General features: G+C 41.1%; 1 protein-coding gene across 4 annotated transcripts in view; it reads right to left on the bottom strand.

Annotated features, from left to right (window-relative positions):
• Nucleotides 1-3,655: 3,655 nt before the first annotated feature.
• Nucleotides 3,656-21,725, bottom strand: part of HSPBAP1 (HSPB1 associated protein 1) — a 36,728-nt gene continuing 18,658 nt past the window's right edge. For 3 of the 4 annotated variants that reach the window (XM_064514706.1, XM_064514707.1, XM_064514708.1), the window contains 5 exons: nucleotides 18,023-18,159; nucleotides 14,875-15,046; nucleotides 7,815-7,898; nucleotides 4,471-4,581; nucleotides 3,656-4,262 (listed from right to left, as the gene is read on the bottom strand). In XM_064514706.1, coding sequence (XP_064370776.1) covers nucleotides 3,705-4,262; nucleotides 4,471-4,581; nucleotides 7,815-7,898; nucleotides 14,875-15,046; nucleotides 18,023-18,159 — 1,062 coding nt within the window. In that variant the 3' untranslated portion in view covers nucleotides 3,656-3,704. Of the gene's footprint in view, nucleotides 4,263-4,470; nucleotides 4,582-7,814; nucleotides 7,899-14,874; nucleotides 15,047-18,022; nucleotides 18,160-20,420; nucleotides 20,587-21,725 lie in introns of those variants that run through there. The other variant, XM_026118470.2, reaches the window with a different exon arrangement.

Genomic DNA, 21,725 nt, shown 5'->3' with positions numbered 1-21,725 from the left:
TGACTTTCTAAATTTGTGGTCTTTTCTCTACCTCTGTGCGCTGAGTGTATGACACTGATTTTTATATTGCGCCTCTGAGACGCAAAGTCCTTCTGGTGCTTTTGCCCAGCATCGTAAACAGGCTGGGGGTCTCCTCTGGTCCCTCTTGCTAATGGTTTCTGGCCACTGCCTGGTCCTTAAATCATAGGCTGCACCTGGACAGGCATAAAATGCAATTCTCCCCAGACAGACTGTATTTGTTTAGAGCAATGAGTGATGTGTCTCTGAATACATGCAATTCAGCCTGGGAATAACTGCTTCTCCTGCTACACTGAGTTTCTGAGGCAGGTCCTCCTCCTGCATAGATAACACAGCTTCTGCCTACTGGCAGCAAGTCCTGCTATGGGCTTAAAAGTATTCAGTAAGTCTTTTCAAGCATAGTCATTCTAAATGCAGAAGCAGAAAACATTCAGTGTAGATATCTTGGAGGGATGGTGGGGTTATGTTAGTGATCTCTACTTTGGGAGGAAAAATTAAGCTAAGGAAGTTCACGTTTTGCAGTATGGAAGGCAGTGTTGCCGTCTACCTCCTTTTACCGCCTGTGCTTTTCCTCCCTCACCTATTGTAGCTATAAAAGCTTTTTTTGTAAGACTTCTTTTCGTGCTCAGTGTGCTAGAATGAAACATTTACACTCTCTTCTGCAGTGCAAATGTTCCCAGCAGTAGCAGCATTCTCTGGCTGGGCCCAGCCCCTATGTTCGGTCTCAGAAAAAAGAAACGCAGCAATAGGACAAAAGTGGACTGTTAAAGCACTGTTCTCAGATATGCCAATGTATCAAAACAGCACTGCCTTATTCTATGGATCTGCCCCCAGGAGCCTGGTGAATCACTAAGTCAGCAGATGCGAATAAAATGTTATTTAGCGGATTTTTTTTTTAAATCCTGTTGGCACAGCAGGACACACAAGCATGAAAATAAACTACACCAACAGGACTGTTTATTAAATTCTGGTATTGTTGCAGTGGTGCAACCCCATCGAGAGTAAAACATGAAAAATGTGGATTCTCAGATGCAGCTAAGAATCACTTTCACTGCAGGTTCTTTGCTACTGACAATGATACATTGGTGTCATTGGAGTCTGAGCCCAATTAAGTGGGTAGAGCAGCACATTTGACAAAACCTGAGACTGCACACATCTGAGTCAAACAGAGCCCCCCCACTACTAATTCAGAGTTGCTTTTTTCTGAAGCAAAGGTCCCCAGCAAACTCTGTACAACTTTGTTTTTACATTTACTCATTACTCCCAAGCCAGCCAGAGGAGTGAGAGCCAAATCCTGCAGTTCCCATCCATATGCAGTAACTTGAGTGACTGCTCCCAAAAGGACTCCTCAGGATGAGGTTTCTGTGCTTGCTAAATGTGAACTTTCAAACCTTTTCAACTTAATCCTGTTCCAAGTATATTTGCATTTTCCAAATGGGAACAGATTTCTGGATTTCTGACCTGTTTGCTGTTAACAATCTACATACTTGGAGCACTTGGTGTCTTCCATCAGGGACCTGCCATCCTGCAAGCTACACAAAAGCACAGGGAAAGTACCGCTGCCATTACAGTTTTCTGAACTATAAAAAGCTGAAAAGTGATCTCTGTAAAAATGGCACCATCTTGATGCATATAGTGGAGAATAGACTTAGGGCAAAGGAATTACCAGCTAGAAGGTTAGTGATGCAGAGTTATGAATGCAAGTACAGGATAATGATAGAAATGGGGGAGGGCAAAAATTTGTTAGGTTGAAAGGAGATGCACAGAGCCCAGTGTTTTAAGGTTTTCATGTTTTGTAGGGGATAGCTTAAATTTCTAGTGGAAAGATGTATTCTGTGTCTTTCCAGTTTCTCCCCAGCCTTCATGTATAGCTTCTGGGTTAACCCATCTTCTTACCTCTATTTCCAAATTCTGTAGCCTTTTAATCAAAGGACCACTCAGCCTTCAAAAGCAAATTCAAGGACTGTTGCACTTTAAAGAAAGGATGATTTTGTACAGCCACCACAACTATCTTCACTTATAACCAAAAGGAAAAAAAATAGTTAAACTTCAATTGTTCTAGTAGAGAGTAGGACAGTCTAGAAAGGCATGGAACAACTGCTTAGTTTCCTACCTTAGAGGTAGGGAGCTGTGCGCATTTGGCTTAAAAAATAAATCATAACAGTCACTTTCTGATGGCCTTTTGTCCTACAAGTGTTTCTCATCCATTTTGTGGAAAGGAGGAAGTAGATGCATTAGTGGGAGCAGTACCCCTTGGCTGAGGTTAAGTTTATCTGAACTTACTATTTCTTACTATTTCTAATGTGATGAAGAACTGCAGCCTACAGTGTCAGTCCCTCTCCTCCTGCTCCCCTGCCACTGCTTGTTCTTCTCTGCCACATAACCATGTCTCAGCACACCCCCTCCTGAGTCTATTGCCAAGCTGTGCTTGTCTGTGATGCCACCCTGCTTTGCTAACACAGAAGGCCCAGTAGATGTGTGTCTCACCACTGACTAGTGCAGGCCCAGCCCCTGGAAGTACAGTGTCCAAGGACACCAAAGTGCTTTTTCAGCTCACGTGTGGCACTAACCAGCTTTGGCAGCAGAGGGAGGTGAGGAAGTGCAGGGTTCAGTGTCTCTTGTATGCTTTTTCTGGCTCAGGATTTAAGTTGCCCACCCTGAGGCCCAGTGTACTCATCTTTTTGCTGGGATAAATCTTCCCTTTGGGCATAGCTATTCCGATGCAAACTGCAATCCCTGTGCCTGTGGGGATGAATCAAGTCTATTACTCTGAGATGTAGACATGGATTAAATACATCCAGCTCCAAGTCTGCTTTCCAACTCTGACCACAGCTGTAAAGCATCAGGTGCTACAGCTTTTCCTTACAATACCACACTCATTCCTCATAGTTACTGCTGCCAGCAGGATTCACTAGTAAGATAGCTACTGCTGCTAGTAGGATACCTTGAGATCAAGAACTGGTGTCTACATCATACTAGGGGGTTGGGGGGGGACAAATGGACAAATGAATGACTGGCAGCAGCCCTAGACTGAAGCTATGAATTTGTGGCCCCAATTTAAATAATTAAAAAAGACAAAAATAAAAACCCTTCAGGCAATTTATGTGTAAAAGCTTAATCCAGGAAGAATCACAGCCCATGTTGCTCCCCCTTCCAGTGTACAGCCTGCTCATCTCCACATGGCTGCCCCAGAGCAGCTGGATTGCCTCCCTCCACTCCAGCTCTCTGTTCATGTGTTCACAGCCTGGGGACCTCAGAGTGCTCTTTGGCTTCCAGCTTGAGTCACTCTTCTGCCTAGCTCAGTAGGTGCCCTCTTCTCATATGAAAATGCCCAGAGTGGTGGATGCTCAAAGTTGTAGCATGTTTTAAAGATTCCACCTACAAAATAAAGTGGAATTATGTTATAGCTGGATACCCTCTGTTTTGTTTGTAATACTGAGGAACTCTATGACCAATTAATCCTTTCTCTTCCCATCCCTCATTAACAAGTTAGTCATCTTTCCACTCAGCTTCATTCTGCGATTTAACCAGGATGTCCTGTAGATCAGAACAGGTCTGCGTTTCCCAGTGCATCTGTTAAAAAGTATTTGAAACAAAGACCTGAACCTTTCAATTATTACTGAGCTTAAAAACCTAGCAGGAGGCTACCATTTGATTTATTTCAGAAATGATACAGCACTCCAGCATTAAATTCTTGTTCTCTCCAACAGCAGCTGAGCCACTAAACTGATGACACGTGGATTAACCAAACAGTCCAGCAAATCATTGGTAGAAAGGGTTGTTTGTGAGGCATTTGGACTGCCGTCTGAATCCATTTGATTTGCAGGCGTTTCACAGTCATTACTCATTACCAATTGCTTCCTGGCACAGTGTAATTTTCCAAAATGTCCTCCTTCATTTCCATGGATAAGATCTCTGTAGTCACTTTCAACTGCTCTTGCACCCTTTGAGCTTGTTTCTTGAGACTGAGGTAAAACTTGAATAAGATGAGGCCCAAAAGGTATTTTCTGTAACTTTTCTGCCTTAACTGTTGAAAAGTCAGCTTCATGGGTTAGTAATTTGCAGCCCTCTGGTTCAGTGCCAACTTGCCTTTTCCTCCTCTTGTGTGAGGCACTTGTCATTTTCTCTGCACTGATGCTGCTGGGATGTGCCTCCTCTGACACACTTGCCTTTCGACTCTTGAAATATGCAGACACTGCACTATTTAGGTACTGAAGATTGATGTCATGGGATGTTGCCTCAACCTAAGAAAATACCCAGAATACACTCAGTTATAAGGAGGTATGCCTTAACTCAGTGTTGTATGATTATCTTCCCCGATTTACTTTTTGCTACATGAAGGGAAGGAATTGAAAATTCCTTTTTTCAGGAGGTAGAAAGAATTGCAGGGAGTTAAGCAAAGTGGCAGTAATTCTATGCTACCGCTACTAATGAGAGCAAGAGAGGGCTTACCTCTGTGGGATTTAGCCAAAGATCTGCACTGCTGGGATTTTCTGCTGATTTTATGGCACACACCAGTGTTCGAGTTATTGCTTCTTCTACACGGGCTTCATGGTCTGCGTCCTATCTCAAAGGAACAGAAAAGTGTTTGGAGACACGGTAGCGCTTACGTCTCTGCAGAAAGCTGGAAGATCTTGGGAAGAGCTAAATGGATGGCCTTACTTTTGAAAGCCATATTAATGTATACAAAGTCAGCAAAAGGCTGCGGGCTTTTGTAGCTCCTTACTCATGCATACAGCCCTCGCATAAGTAATAACATAGGTTTTGGTGCAATGACTCATCTGAATAAGGATTTGCAAAAAATGGATTCCAGTGTGTATGTAATCTTTTTTTCTTATTAGTGTTCTGTTAATTGAATCTGGTGCTTCAAATTACTATGCAATGTTAGCATTTAATTAAGATATGCATTTATATGGCTCCTTAAGACTAGAAGGACCATGAAAGTACTTAGCAAACTTTATATATATCTATATATTATGCCTAATTTAAGTACTTAAAATACAAAGGATGTTAACAGCAAGTTAGCAAATATCTGGGGGCTACAGAGGCACAGAAGTGAGTCTTATGAAAATTCAGGAAATATATTATCATGTGACACTAAGAAAAGCTGAAATACTGCTGCAGCCTTGAACATCAGCAGAAGGAAAAACAAATGTTTCTTCTAATGAAACCTCTCCTGCAGAACCAAAAATTAAGTCAGTAACTGGCTCTTTGTTTCAGGCCTTTGCTTCTTGCATCATCCTGTTAGGCAGCTGGGTACTAGTTAGTTTAGGACAGCAAAACAAAACTTGATGGGATCTTTTTTTAGCCTTCTCTTTTGCATTTAACTGGGTTCCTAGTATGTGGAAGTGAAGGATATGTGGAGAGGAGGCAATGAGACTCTAAACAAGACATGTGATTTAGTTATCTCAATGACAGGTGCCTAGGAGTGGATACATAAATCTGGTCTTGTTTAGGTGCCTGGAAGACGCATGTTTTGAAAGAAAGACAACCTAGTCAACAAACAGCCCTAAATTGCCTAACTGTGGCTTTGGGGAACATGTCAAGCAAACCATGCATCTTGCTAGCATGTGTTGAAGGCAGTAATTCACCCTGGATCTCCGAGTAGAATCTGGGATAGAAGCAGGGGGAAACTGCTCTTAGCATTTTGTGGCTCTGGATCCGCTGCCCATTGACGGCCTTACATAACAGGCCCCCAAGACACTAAAAATTCATTATCTGCATTGGGAAATGATTATTTTTAAGATGTTGCACTCCTGGGATTCATCCTGGCCTGCTGAATAACAGGGTTGCACTGATTGTGTGAATATGGTAGGAAGCAAGGAGTACTTTGAATAACTCACATCCAGCTGAAAACAACTTCTATCTTAAAGTCTTGCCAAAACAATTAATAGTTTCATTAGGACTATCAATGTTGGCATGATTCACATTTGTCAATATGAAAGCAGTTGGTAACAGTTGCAAGTGCGAACTGCTTGATTTGGTAATGGAAGGGATCTCAGTATTGTCTTTCAGCATCTGTGTCAGTTTATTTTCATAGACTGCATAACCCAACATCTAACAATGGTGCCACCATGATCTGCAGGGATCTGTAAGGACCTTTCATCTGCATTGCAAAGATTACATACATCCCTTTCTAAGGTTTATCTTGAATGCTACAATGCAATTGATTTATTCACCATAGTCTTTTTTTTCCCATTTGTGGCAACTTTTAATTCTGGATCACTCGTTAGCAAGATCCAACAGACACTCTCCTGCTCCCAATACTATCTACATACAACCACCTGATCCCACTAGGACCAGACAGGATCTCAGTGACCTTAGCAAGACCTTTCTGACTGGGAAGGCCACAGAATTTTACTTCCACTTTTCCCCCTCCACCTCCCCCTTCTCTCCTTACAGCCCATAAAAGAACAGGAAGAAATGCTATAGCCAACACAACCCAGCCACTTGGGAGTTACCAGCCTAGCACAATCCTGACCTGCTTTTCCAGAAGGAGACAATTTGTGAGATGCAGCTTAGGGTGGAAGTTCATGTTGGTGTGAGCATCAAATTTAAGGCAGGCTTCAATAGCTGCTCTGTAATATCCTTGGAGCTTTCTCTGGCACTGGGACGTGGTCTGACTCTTACTTAGGGCTCTGTAAGAGCCCAGTGTGGGCTCTGGCAGTCTGTCATTTCTAAATGCATAGAAGTGGAAGCTTCCTCCATGAGAGACGCCCCAGCAAGTCCCTCTACTCTGAAATCACCTGGTTTGAGGGGACAAGAAATGTCTTGTGTAGTTTGAACAGCAGCTGAAGGGATGAATTCATCCCCCTGCAGATCTTCAGCCTACTAAAGGTGCAAAAAATGCAATAGCATTTTAGCGAGGCATCTTTCACAGGCCATTTCAAAGAGCCTTTTTTATCAAGCTAGGATTAATGATGAAGTAATCTGAATCAGAAAACCCTCTGGGATATTGAGATGATATCCCTGGAATGCTTCATGCACACTAGGTAACATGAGCAACAAAAAGTCAAAACTATCACACAGAAATGAGAATTCAAACAGCTGGTGCCACCCCCTTCCTATCACATTAATGTGACTTATTTAAATCCTGACTTAGCATTGCATGTAAGCATGTTCCTGAAGTGGAACTGTTCTGTCAAACCCTATTCAACACAATGCCTATTAGTCCATCAGAAGTCAGACATGAAAAGTTGAGCATGTGTTTAACTGCTCACCTGAATGATGTAAACTTATTATGACTTTTGCTGAACTGCAGCTTCAGATCTGGAAGCTTGGAAAGTCTTTTTGAAGAAAGACTGCATTGGCAAGGGCTCTTCCCTCCCCAGCCTCTGACTACAGCAAACCCAGTAGGGTTGACCCTGGCAAGCAAGGGACAACATGCATCACCCTTGATCCTTGTTCAATGCAGCTGAACTGGAAATGCAGCTTGAGCTCTGGTTGGCATCACTTCTGTGCCCACTCATATTCCTTTCAATGTTTTTTATTGAAGACACTACTTTTCTCTCACTTTCTCTTGCAAAAACCTTGAATCAAATGTGCCAGTGTCAAAGCATAGCTGCGTTTTAGTTGTGGTTGATAAATGAGGCAGCATGCAAGTCTGCAAAGTGTTCTGGGATCCCTGAGGATAAAAGATGCTATGTAAATGTACGCTTAACACCATTAAAACAACTCAAAAGTGAGGTTATCAGATCTGGGACAGGATTATTTATGTGCAACTCAGTGGGTTTCCTACTCTTTAATATACAGAGACATGGAAGTGCTACATCACCATGACACAAAAAGGCAAATACCAGTTCAATCCAAGAGTTTATGCTGACAGTGACAGGGTCAATGGATTCCACGTAGTGCCACCAGTGCCTTGGAACAAGCAGGACCTGCAATCAAGAGACATCACATCTGAGTATCAGCAGCAGCCTGCAGAAAGACAGTGATTCACTTAAGGCGATGGGGGTGCAGAGGCAGAAAGAGGAGAGGACAGGAGTTGGGGGTAGGAGGTGATCTTTATCTCTCTCTCTTCTAAAGAGCCTTCTCTCAAGCCTAAAATGTCCACTCCCTCCTCCACTCATATCAACATCTAGTATATGAGAAGTGGACATGATCCAGAACTACTTCTCATCCCAAATCTTCTCATGTGAAGCAGGACTGTAAGCTCATAACTGTTCTAGATAGGCAAAGTCCTGCTGTATGAAGGGATTGCAGCTGGTGTAGCAGTAGAGCAGGGCTTTAGAGAAAGTCTCATCCAAGCCAAGTATTCTTTTGTAGACTCTCCAATTGAGCAGACTTCCCAACTTCTAAAGAAGGACTGCCAGCTGGCTTCACCAAAAGTCAGTATCCTAATGCTCATCTAGATGATTAACAATGTGCAATTTTGGTAAATACTTTTCTATATGAAGCTTGTCAATTCTAGTAGGCATGCTTTTAAAAGAAGGTATCCCAGAAATTGTGATGATCTAGTTTAGATCAAGGCTTTACAACTATATCAGGATGATAGGTCTGACATAAAATTGATTCTAACCCTAGGTTTTATGGTACAAAGACATAAATGTTGTTTTGATATAGTACAAACTTTACAGATTAGTGAATATTAGATTAGCCCAGAGCTATCAAGAAAAGCATAAGAACAGTTTTTGACAGGGAATGAAAATGGTCAGAGATGGATAAAAATACTTCAGAATGGGGAAAGTGATCTGTAGTGATCTGTATCTGAATCACAGCTTTTTTTCCCCCCTTCCTCCTCTCTCCTTGGTAGACACACATTACTTTTAAGGATGTCCTGCTAGCTAGATAACCTGGCTAATCAGAAAATCTCTGTGCCGGAAACAGTGACTGTGGCCCTAATTCTGCAAACTCACAGGACACTCAGACCAGGAATTAATTTTGGACCACGGGACAAAATGCTTTTCACAGGCTTCAGTTTAAATCGGGGGGGAAGCAGTGGACCTCTAAAGGTCAAAAACAATTGGAAACTATTTTAATCCAGTACAGCATACAAAATAGAGAAGGAAGTAATTGAGAGAGAGAGGGGGGGGGAAAAACAGCTCTGCCGTTGGTGGCACAATATAGGCCTGCCATTAAACAAACCAAACCCTTGCTTAATTAGACATGGTTGCAAACATCAAAAGCAATTAGCTGTGTTTGAAACTGCTAGCAATGGATCACACTGCTTAATGTGATATCTAGTTATCCAGGATGTTTTTGCAACTTTGAGATGCTCTGTCAAACAAGGCAGGATTTAGCTACAAATCTGAACATCACCAAGACAGGCTGTTAGAAAAAGACACTGAAAAGACAGAACTGAAAGGCAGAATAGTAGAAAACACACAGGTTTGCAGACATGCACACACCTTAATGTCACACACATCAGTACAGAGCTCAGGTTTCACCAATCTCAAAATATGCAAAGCAGATCAGTCTGCGGAGTGCAATTACTTAAGAAAAAACACTGACAACTATTTATTCCTCACATCTAAAAGGGCACAAAACCCTACACAGACTGAAGCCAAAACATGGTTTCTACACTCAGCAAGCTTCAGGGTATCACTTCTATCACACAGACATAGACTCCATTTAAGCAATAGCGTAGCTGCATTGGCTGCAGTGGAATTATCTGTGAGCAAATGCTTGCCCGTGTATCACTCATTGTGGAATCATATGGGTGGAAAAATGAAGGCTCATATCTTACACTGTACTCTTCTGTTAAAGAAGCTGGGTGCTCTCTTATGGGGCACAATGAAGTCTGGGAAAATTTTGCTATACAGTAGCAGTAAGTATAGTTTCTCAGGTAATTGCCTGTTTCCAACAGTTGGGTCCTTACTGTAAGACTTGTATGGGAAGAGTGAGTTTGCAACATGCTGGAGATGTGGATGTAGGTGCTAGGCAATGGGGGTACAGTGCAGACATGGTATGTAGTAGGGGATCAAGAGCAGGAAAGGAATCCAGGGAAGTGTGTAGATGCTTCAGTAAAAGGGGTGGTCTGGAAAAACAAGCTGGAAATTAGGACTGGAACCTGCTGGCTTGACACAATGCTTGTGCAAAGTGGAGACAAGTGCTTTGGAAGGAGGAGGTATAATCAGGAGTAAAATGTGTATCCCATCAACTAGTCCAGTCTCTTCAAACTGAAGAGGAGGAACTAGGTTTTTGGAGAGACTGATCTGATTTTACTTGCCAGCAGTCTGAGGGCAATAATTGCAGAAGTTGTATATTTCTGTATTGGGCACTTTGCAATTGATAGAGGAGCTACAGAGCTGTGACTGCAAGAGGCAAAACAGGTACCATAAAAAGGGGAAAGCAAGTATCTTTAACAAGCTTATGCTTGTAAAAATAAGGATTTATGGCAGTGAAAAAATTGAAATTATCAAAAGGCAAAAGGGCTAAAACTTTAAGGAAGATGAAGAAATGGGAAAAGGTAATTAAAAAATTGGAGTCTGCTGACAAGGGAGCAGCAGAACTTAGCTGAACACAGAAAATAATCCTGCAAAGAGAGAAGTGGGAGAGTAGATTCAGGAACGAGCAGGTTTCACCTTTGGTTTGCTTGACTTTTAGGGGCGTGCTTGTAGGGTTTTGTGTGCACTGAAGACTAAGCTGATTTTTTATTTATTTTTTACTTTTTAAATAACCAGTAATGGTATAAGCTCCACTCCTGGACTTCTCTACCTCTTCTGTGATGGAGATGATAGCTCTGGTAACTAGAGGATTGGTCAGACTCTCTGCTGTGCTGCATAGAGCCTTCTCCACAGACTGGTTCAGGGCCAACTCTGTAGTCTCACACATGAAAATCCTCTCTTCCTTCCCCACCTCTCCAAAGAAGCGTTATCAGCTGTACACTATACACAATATCACTGACAACTCTGAATTCTCCCTTAACTAAAATCATTTCAACTCTTCAACAGAAGCAGTTTTCACTGCAGTCCCTTTAAAAAAATATATTTTTATATACCCTGAGCTGGAACATTTTATTACCTCTTAAAAAGTTTGAATTACTACATTTCCTGACTTACTACATCTTTCTTCATATCACTTATATTTCTCCTGATTATTGAGACGGGGTCTGTTGTGCTGTTCCCCACTTTAAGGCCAATTTGAAGTTCTCATCCCTGCCCTCCCACACAATTTTTTTTTTAAAAGGTTACACACAGGTAAATCCCTGCCTGACCTCATGAACATTTTTGCTTGCTCAGGACTGGATTAGAAGTCAGAGATCTGCTTATGCTGTTTTGAGCTCTGGCTGCTGAGCAGCATCCAATAGTGTTACTTACTACAGTAAAAGCACAAAAAGCAAAAACCTTGCTGCAGTACATAGGAACTTAGTGACAGTAGTAGTTGCGGATACAGATTTAGTTCGAGACATGTTTCTTTAGACTTTTAGAAGGCAGCCAAGCAAAAGCAAGTGAGGAGAAGCTCTGAGCAGAAGCTCCCAGTGAAAGGCAGAGACAAGCAACCCAAAATGCTGGTAATTTTTTTTTTAATTATTCTTCCCATACCCTGATAATGTTTTTTAAGGCTAGAAGACAGCATCTTTCTCACACTTGATGGGCCTCTGAGTACTAGGCTGGCTCAGTGAGGCCTTTCCTCATCTCAGGTGTCTAGAGTTTCACTGCAGCTCCTCTGGCACACAGGGTCATGAAGCGGCAGAGCAGGCTGCAGGGCAGCTGCGAGCTGCCTCCTAGCAGCACAGGCCCTGATGTCCACTGCCCCTCCTCTCTGGGGTGGAGAGAGAAGTGCATTTCTCACATGAGCCTAGCCTGTAAGGTGCCTGTCCTCCATTAGGAGGGCGGATAGGTGGAGTCTCCATGTGTCTACCTTCAGCCAAGCTGAGATGCACTTTTTACAGTTTTTTACCGTTGCCTAGTGACGTGAAGATGGATTAAGAGAAAGATGGACTAAGAACAATTACATTAGTGAGCAGGAAGGAAGGAAGAAGCAGGTGAGAGATGGGGCAGAGGAGAGAATGATCAATGATTTTGAATTTATGAAGAATCTCAGTTTTTCACAGCCTTTTCAGGTGGGATTCATCTCACCTATTTTTAATAATCAAAAAGTTGAGCATCTACTTGCATAGGCTCCTTTTACAGCCTGTGCAAAAATACAAGATGGATGAATGTTTCTGCAGGACTCTAACTGTATGAGACAGGCAGGATGAATTGCCCTGTAGAGGTGCCAGGTTCTTCCCACTGATGACAGACAGGACACCTGTCCTGGAAAGGATTTAAGTTAAGGGTGATGGATCCTACTCTAACTCTCTTTCCTCATGTCTCTGGGACAGGTGCTAAGCTAAAGAAAGGGTGGAATATATTAAAATGGGTTTTGTCCTGTTTGCAGTGTTTGAAGCAGTACATTTGTGAAAACATCAAGGTATTACTAGAAATATGACATAATCTATGAACAAACAAAATACTAATGCTTTGGGTGAACACTCACTAGTTTGGTGAATACAAATTCACCAGCAGTCAGCCTCCTGCTCCATACTTACCATTCAACCTTGACACCATCACATAGGTGACCAGGTCCAGATGTTTACAAGGAGTCCCTACATTTGTGTGAAACAACTTGAACTTGTAACTTGGTGAATGTAGTCATGTACAGCTGCAAATCCCAGAACTACTTAGCTGCCTATTTAAATAAGTTAGATGTCTAAATGTTATCATAATTTGTATCCAGAATAGATCATTATTGTATAACCAGGTGCTGCATTAAGACCACTGTGGAAATTCAGCCTGCAGCCACTGGTCAAGTACAGAATGAAACCTTACAAAAACCTAGAGTTGTCAGCCAACTATTTAAATTGATAACGAAGATTCACCTCTGAAGAATACAGTGAAAGGATGCAAAGAATGCAAACAAAGTATGCATTATGCATTGGTACAATGTCATATGGAAGAATTCTGCTTTAAAGCCTTAAATGGTTGTAGAAAATGGTTTGTAGCAAACACAATGAGACACAGTGACCAGAAGGTGGCATTAGACACATTAAGTTTTTGATATTCAAAGCTGCACTCACCCTACATGCAGTTCCTCTCCTGAATACCTAAGAACACCTTTGTCTTTATTTTTAAGCCCAGTATTGTTACAATATCTAATCCAAAACATTCTGCTCATTCTCTGGGAAGGAGTGGAGATGCTGTAAGTTATTGCAAAACAAAGCTGGCTGCAAATCCTGAAGTAACTGTATTTATTCTATCTGAAAGCCAAAACTGAGCTTGTACCAAAATCATTATTTAGGGATCCTCTCTCTCGTTAACAGAGGAATTCTAAGTTATTCCTTTCCTCTCCATCGAACAGCAGCAGTCTCCAGCCAGCTGCCCCACAAGCTTCTGGATAAGAAGCTGGAAAGCACTGCCCAAAACATGCTGATAAAATGGATGAAGGCAATACCCCACAGCCCCATCACTGCCTACATTACTTTCTCCCCAAAAATCTAAACAGTATCTCCTTCATGGCAATACAGAGAACCTGTATTACTGAGCTGTCTCAGGACCTTTATTCCTAGCAAGATTAATTTGTAATTGCTGTAAGCCTAATTAAAATTAAGATCATATTAAAGGCTCGCTATCATACTTGATCATTCCTATGCATATTATAAATTGAAATAGTGTTGGGGATCATAGATAATGCAGTGCTGAATGGATGTGGCATTTTTATCAACAGTAAAAATTTGTTCTTTGTGCTTTAAATTATTAAATGCTGTCACATTACAAAGTACAGACGGCAAAATTAATCATTTTACTTTAAGAGTATGACTAGAAGTTAATGTACTGCAAACAAAGAAGAGTTGATCAGATTCCCTTCCATTTGCAACAGTGCAAGCAGAACATATAGTTCCCAGTTGACAGACGTCATCCTCTTGTTGGAAACTACTATCCTGTTCCAATGCCAGCTCACAGGACTGCTCCCCACTCTGCCTCCCCAAAACTAGCTGGATTAGCAAAAAAAATCTATTCTTTAGCTGTTGAAGGCAGCTGGGTTTGTCAACTAGGAGCTGGAGAACACTCACAGAAGTCACTGAGCTGGCAGCTCAGAAGAGGTAACAACATCTGGCAGAATGGTTAAAAGGTGCTAGAAGTGGCAATCCCATTGTCTTACACAGTCACAGCAATGAACATTGGGAGTGCTTTACAAGGACATGTACGGCTGAATGAATGGAAAAGGGTAATTCAGGCTCTAAATACAGACTGTGTTGATTAAATAAGAGAAGGACACTTAATGGCAGGAGACCAAATATTAACAGTTCTGAGTCTTGCTCCCATTCTGCTGCTGACGGTCTGTGTGACTTGAGCCAGGTACTTTTAACTGGACCTTCTCAGTAAAACAGGGTTGTTAATATCCTTACATCCTTGTAAAGTATCATGAAACCTCTGGATGGTGTGCACTTTAAATGCAAGTATCATCACTATAAATATTCAGCTATTAAAGCAACAAGTTGGGCCAATGTGTCCTGGTGAAGGTTATTCCTCACTATCAAAATATAAATGAGTTCCTTTGCTGGCTCTACATGCTCGTTAATCATATATTTTATGCAACATACAGGTTTCAGAGTGGATAGATTAGAGTACTGCTTGAGAAAGTTTTCAGTCCTTTAAAGCAGAGGGAATTGGGAGTGACTGCAAGAATTGCTATGGAATTGGGGAGTCTACTGAATTAATTCTCCAAATGTCTGCAGTTTGTGTAAAAGGCTAGTAAAATAATAACTAGGTTATTAAGAAAGTTCCTGTATCAAGAGAAACATATCAAGCATGACTGCAAAATGTAGAGGGACAGAAATATAGTCAACTGGTTATGATTTCCTAACCCTTAGCAATATAAATCATTTACTAAAAGCTGCAAAGTAATGTTAAGTGTATATGTGAATGGTACCTGTCCTGGACCTAGTGTAACAACATGGGCTGTTGCGTTCCTAAACTCAGGAAAGCATTTCGGATCAGGATTGGCAACATTGACTTTGCTGAATATGCTGGATTCCTCATAAGGGATTCTAGTGGGATAAAGGAAACTGGTGTCACCAGGTGGGAAGAGGTGCCATCTTTTCCTGAAAATAGAGGGAAGATAAAAATGTATTCAGTGCATGTCAGTTACAGCTACGAACTAAAGGCAATAGCAAGGTTTTCAATAAAACATAAATCTGCCTCACTGTTTGAATCTCCTACACAGTTAGAAGACAGGCAGTAGTTACAGGCTGTCTACTAAGTGTTTTTAAAATACTCTGCTTTTTAATTTTTTAACTGAAAAATTTAGAGCTTCTCACCAATTATTTTTAAAAAGCAGATAAAACAAAATGTAAAGAAAGCTCTTCCATCTGGTTCTTCCTTCCTTCCTTTTGCAGAGCAACATGCAGCATTTACAGATGCTCAGACCCATGAAAAACCTGACAATTATCCTACAAACTAAGGAAAACAGTTTCATTAGGGACAACATACTTTTGTCCACTGAATGAATAGGTGCAGTACCCATGTTTGTTTTAAAAGGAGGGCACTGTGTGTATATCATGGTAATAGTAAAGGAGTATGAACTTGATCTCTTTTCCTATCATCACATGCATTACTCATATACATCTATTAGCCACAAAACCCCCATTCTTAGTAAAACTCACCTTGAGGCTCCCATGCCACAGTTATGACAACAGCATAAAATCAGAGAGATCCATAGACATAAGCATTTCAAAAAACCCAATTTTTCTAGTGTTGTCAGCACCACTTGTTGAAACTGTGGCTTGTGTGAGCCACTGGCATGGAGAACCCCCCTGGGCAATGACCAGCTCAAGCAGGACATGGTGGTTCTGCTTATGAGAGCACTCTTGTGCCAGGCTGTTTTCCTGTGTGACCAAAGGAACAGGTCTACATACCACAGTGCAGGGCCAAGCAGAAAGGAAGGACAGACTGTGTCCTCAAGAGCGAATATCTCTATTTTGTTTACATGGATCAGTGCAACAGAGACCCGTGCACTGAGCAATGGAAAAATAAAGGCAGTACTTTGCAGCACGGTTGGACAATTTGTGCAGAGCACCTCTTTGTTTCAGACTCTATCTAGGTCTTTTCTTTTTGTCTCTTTCCTTAGTACTCACTTCTTGCTTTTTGCCTACTGCTTCTGGTTGTCAGTTCTAAGTCAGAGCTGAAAATGAGAGAAAGGCAGCCACATGGCACAAAAACTGAAGAGATAGGAATAGCAGGATAGCCAGAACTGCAGAAATCGGCACAGATGGAAGTGGCACAGGCCGTTGGCATTTCTTGGTAATTACCAAAGCTTTTGCTGGCTGAAAATTCAATAAACAGTTGGCCTGAAATCCAAGCTCTATTGCAATTTTAATATCTGCCCTCCAAACCAGATCCTCAGGAGAATGACTAGGTTAGGAGGCTCATGGGTTAATCCTGCAGGCTCATGACAAAGCAGTACCCCAAAGCAAAAAATTAAGAAGCCTGAGGGATACAAGAAGGAAATTCAAGATAGCAACAAAGGGCGGCTAAGGAGTGGTCCCTGACTTTCCTGCAAAGGCAAATCTATTAAAGTTCAGCATAAGCTTATTTTCTGTTACAAAGCCCATCTTGTTTGTGAGTCTCAAAAGGCGTTCGTTCTGCTCTGAAGCAGCACAGGATTCACAAGCTTGTATAAGTTTGCGATCTATTTATAGGTTTTGCTCTAAAGAGGAAAACAACTTTGCCTTTTCAGGCCATGAAAAGGCTTTAGGCTTCTTTCTCTGAGAAGAACAAGGATTTTGGTCTATCGGAGTGTGTGTGGGGGGGTACCTTGGAAAGGCAGACAAAATTGCAACACGATCCTAGCACTCTGGCTCAAATTCAACACCTGAAGGCAGAGATCAAAAAGGCAGGGCGGGTGTCAGATCTGCTGGATTACTGTACTCAGCACACCCAGTATTTAGGCAGATCCTTAGAAGATATTTAAGTACGTAAGCCTCACAGTTTTCACTGAGTGGTTCCTAAATATATCTGAGAGTCTGGACTTCAATGCATAATGCTTACTAATGTGATCTGAAATCTGTGGGACTGTTTGCGGCAACAAGTATGATGCTGAGTGGGGCTTCCAGACTGTCTCTGCTGCCCTTTCCACCTGAGAATCTCAAGGCTGTTTACAAAAATGAATGAAAACCCACCTGAGAACTAAACAGAATTACCCTTCTGACAGATAAGATGATGAAAAATTCATTTGCTTCAGGTCTTTAAGCCAGTCAATCTGTTGCAGAGCTCAGCACAGAAGCCAGGCTTGCCCGACTTCCAGTCCTGCAACTTTATCACAAGGCAACTATGATTTTACTGTTGTATAAATCATACTAGAGTAATTAGCCCCATTAAATTCTCACTGGCAAATTATTACTTCCCTTATATACTATCAAACCTAAGAAAAATACATGCAACTTCCTTTGTTATGCTAATGTTAATAGAATCAGTCTAAAAAAACTGAGGCAAACGTGCAAGGAAAGGAGAAAAAAAAAAAGGAAGGGGAAAAATAGTTTGCAAACAGGCAGAAAGAAACAGCAACAAAGACACATGCCCCCCAAAATGAGTTTGGAGCCTCAAGTGTCCGTTTTAACTTTGCTCACAGTTGGTTGCTCCCATCCTGATGGTCCCCTTTTAAATTAATTTTAGCAGGCTATTAGAAACTCTTGCACAGAGAATATCGTAAAGCTGAAAATGCTTTATTTCTATCTTGTTTCTGTTTTTTTTAACTCTTTATCTCCTAATTCCAACTTCCCAAATTCATAACCACTAGGAAGGTTAGAATATTTATTATTGGACACATATAATGCACAGATTAGGAAGAATATTCTTCCTCAAATAGAATAAAATAAAATTACATTAGCATAATAAAATTGTGCCCAAATCAAACTCCAACCTTCCAAATTTCTGCCATTTCCTATTGAACAGTTTGGATATTCTTCAATCATTGATAGCTGAGCAAATTAAAATCAGGATTTAGAACTACTATTCAAGAGTGCAAAATGCTCTTTCTAGCACTGTATAGCTTTCCTCGGTATAATACAGGTATTTGTTACCTTCCCTGTACTTGTAACACTAAATTGCAGCCATAAGAGTCCAAATGGCACGGAGTGTTTGCTCCTTCAGAACCAATCCACAGTGTGCTCTCTTTTCCATTTCTTCCAGGAAAACCAAAGTCAGACCACTTGATATCCTACAGCAAAGAAAAGGTTATTTCTGTAAGCAGTTAAACTGTTTCACATCTTACTGTCAGTTCTCTGGTTCTCTTGCATTCTCCTTCCACCTTTCCAGTTGCTCTTTATCTTCTGCAGCTGTTACTCCTGGGTGGGAGTTTCCGCTTCCCTTCCTGCAAAGTTCTCCTCTCTAGCAGGATTTCTTCTGCTTTCGCAGCCTGACTGTGCAGAGTCCCCGATCTGTCTCCAGTTCTCATCCCAGTCTTTCGTATCACTTCAGTTACCCTGCCTGTGCTACAGGACTGCCCAAGCACTCTGCAGCCACACAGGGCTGCTTCTCCTTCTTTTTAAACTCCCCTTTTTTCCACTCTTAACTATCCAACCAAGCTTGCTGATAAATTCTGATATAAGGCATTTTTAAAAAGGGAGCAAGAAAGGAAGGAATGAAAAATCTCCACTCCCCTTTTCAAACGAATTTCATAATCCATGTGGCACAGTTGCCCTCTGTCTCAGTACTCCTGAAAGCCCTGTCTCCGCTTTCTCCATGTATCCTGGAAACAGACTTTAGCCCATTTCTGACCCAGTGGCATGTCAGTTTTTGTAAGTCCCATATTGCATAACGGACACGTTCTGCTCCTGCCTTCGCAATTGTGGAGGCAGTGAACTTCAAAGCAACTTGATTGCATGGGGGAAAAGGGCAGAACATGTGTGCATCCATTATGAATACGATCCTGGAGCTTTCCAGTACATTGATCCTCCCAAAAGCAATCCCCTGGGAATGACAGCGGGAATGAGAGACAGGGAGGTATTGCGGGGATAGTCCAGGAGATTGACCAGCTTTTGCAGATTGGCTCTGTGTAGCTTGGGTAAAGCTTTCCCACCTTTCTACAGCTCACCCTGCAACCTGCAGAGCCTGGTCATGTGTGTACTGGAAAGCATTTCAAGTGTACCAGCCTGAGCTACTGCGGCCTTTTGGCTGAAGCTCCAGCCTGAGCCTTAGCAGGCCGAGATTCAATTCCCAGCTTACTGATGGTTTCAGGCAAATCGCTTCATCTCTGAGCTTTATTTTTTTCTGTCTTGAAAAGGAAGATAATGATATTTGTTCCATTTCAGTAAAGCACTCTCAGGGTCATTCACATCACCTAACTTTAGGAACCTAATTTAAACTTAGCTCCTGCTCTTGTCAAAGCTCTCTCAATCACCCCTGGAACACCCTCTCTCCTTCCACCGTCTGTAAAGAGAAAATAGGTGTCTATTCTCCTAATTTAAGTATGTAAGCTAGCTGCTTGCAGACTGGTGGGTGACTATCTGTTTTTAAGATCTATAGATGAGGAAAAATACAGTTAGACATTATTATAAAAATGACTTCACCATGACTTTGTATTAGAGAACCCCCAAAATGAGTGATAGCCTTCCCAAAAATTAGGTATTGCTAAAGATTTTAAATTTCAGAGCTATTGATTTTAAAGGTATCATTTGAAAAAAAATGCAGAGGTCTAATATAAACATTTGTCAAAAGCAGCAAGAAATCAAAAAGAAAAAGTTGCTCCTATAGATTTCAGCAGCCATAAAATTTAAAATCCAATACAACTATTTCAGTGATAAAGTTAAGTGTAATATCATCTCTACACTTTAATCTCACACCTAAATAGTTTTTGTATTTTGTTACAATTTAAGTGGAAAGAAAGCACACATAATCAATATTAGATTTAAAAGAACTTTTTGAAAATCCTGCAGCTGTAGTAAATAGTGGAAGCGATTATGGGTAAAATAGTTTTTAACCAATGAACTGAAAAGGAACTGCTAGGATTACGGAAATCTTGTCACAATGGACTCCTTTTCTACAATAAAAAGCCATAGCAAAAGAAATGCACTAAAAGGTGTTCCAACCATAACAGATGGCACATTACTTGTGAATTATATTTATTTCACTTGCTGCTTATAATGAAGTTAATCTGTACCCGTATGTCACTTTAAAAGGTCTCATTTCTATTTAAACTTCATGCATATATCTTGCTTCTGATTTATATCTCAAATTCTGTAATGAAATATCAACTCAACAAAAAAATGTAAGATGCTAGATACTGCTCGTAGATTAGACTAATGGAATCATTACCTTAGCCCACACAACTGTAAATGATAAACAGTGCAATCTAAATTTCAAACAACTTCTAAATGGCCCTATTAATCACTATAAATAACAGTGCAGTTGGCCTTCTTTTCCCCTTCAAGTCACCTTAAGTAAATCTAAATAAAATCTACAGTGAAAAGAAGGGGTTACCATCAAATTCGCACAAGAACGAAGGAGAATTTCCACACAGAATTCTTTTGGCTGATATAAATTGTGTAGCAGTGTTTCCAAATCCATATGAGTCTGGAGCTGATGCATTTCACTCCCTTGCCTGTGAAACTGGCAGATGACATACACCATATTTGCTTGCATAACACTATTGATTTTTTCCTTCCCAGATTTTGCTTTAAAAAAATCCATGGCATAACCATTATGCGTGTCTATTCTAAAATTACAGCACAATCTGTTGCTTGTTATAGGTCATGTGATGAGGTTGTGGCGTGGTACTTGCACACAGACGCAATTCTTATAGCCTCAATTTTGTACTTGAATAGGGGCAAGGGGAAGGAGGAGGTGTAGGAAAATGGTTGTTTCCTTCAAGTATGCTTTTATTGACTGGACGAAGCAGCAGGCTATTCAGGTCTTTTGAGCTGCTATTATCCTCACAGTCTTATGCCATAAAGCAAGGGAAAATGCTGTCTATCGAGGCAGGAAGAGAGAAAGCTGAGGCAGGACCACAGATAGGGGAAGTCATTCAAAGATTTGGGGAAGCCTGAAACATTGCTGGAGCTCTGAACTTAGTTTAAAGAACACAACCCAGTATCAGAGTTGTGCAGTCCAAGTTACGGGAACCTAGTCAAGTGTTCAGTGTGCTGCAGAAAGGAGGGGGGAAAAAGGTATGATGGTCTCTGTGCCCAAACCTTACTCTCTAACCCACAGAAAAAAGGGAAAGGAGACAGTCTGAAAAACATTAACTACTGAAAAATATTGATTTTACTAGTATAAAAGAATAAAAACATATAAGGCACACAGAAAATGCTTTCTGAGAAAAAATTAATTGAAAGGGGCTTATCAGTTTATGGTCCCTGCCATCCTGATGACACAGTATTTGCAGAGAATTATGATTCCATCTTCACATTTGAAAGTGTGGAAATGAGTAAGGCTTCATCTACTATTCCTTCTTCACATCTTAATATAACATACACCTTTTGTTTAGCTGTCCTTAATTTTTCCCTTTTACAGTTTGCAAGGAGAAGCAGCAGGGATGCAGATGAACCAGTACATTGAAATAGTAGCCTTAGAGGAAATAAAAGAAAAAAAACCACCACTGTGTCCCCTAATACGGGCATTTGGAAGTTACCATAGACTATGTACTTCCCTGGTCAGTTACTTCATGTGTTATACTGCCTCCATGAACCATCAAGGTATAATAATCCTGCAGATTCAGAATCCCTCCCCATCACAAACAGTTAATCTAAACATTTTAAGGGACCGTGCTACTTGAGAAAATAAGCC

This window comes from Dromaius novaehollandiae, chromosome 7 (genome assembly GCF_036370855.1).
Source record: "Dromaius novaehollandiae isolate bDroNov1 chromosome 7, bDroNov1.hap1, whole genome shotgun sequence".
NCBI classification, from domain to species: domain Eukaryota; kingdom Metazoa; phylum Chordata; class Aves; order Casuariiformes; family Dromaiidae; genus Dromaius; species Dromaius novaehollandiae.
This window is presented reverse-complemented; position numbering and strand designations above follow the sequence as displayed.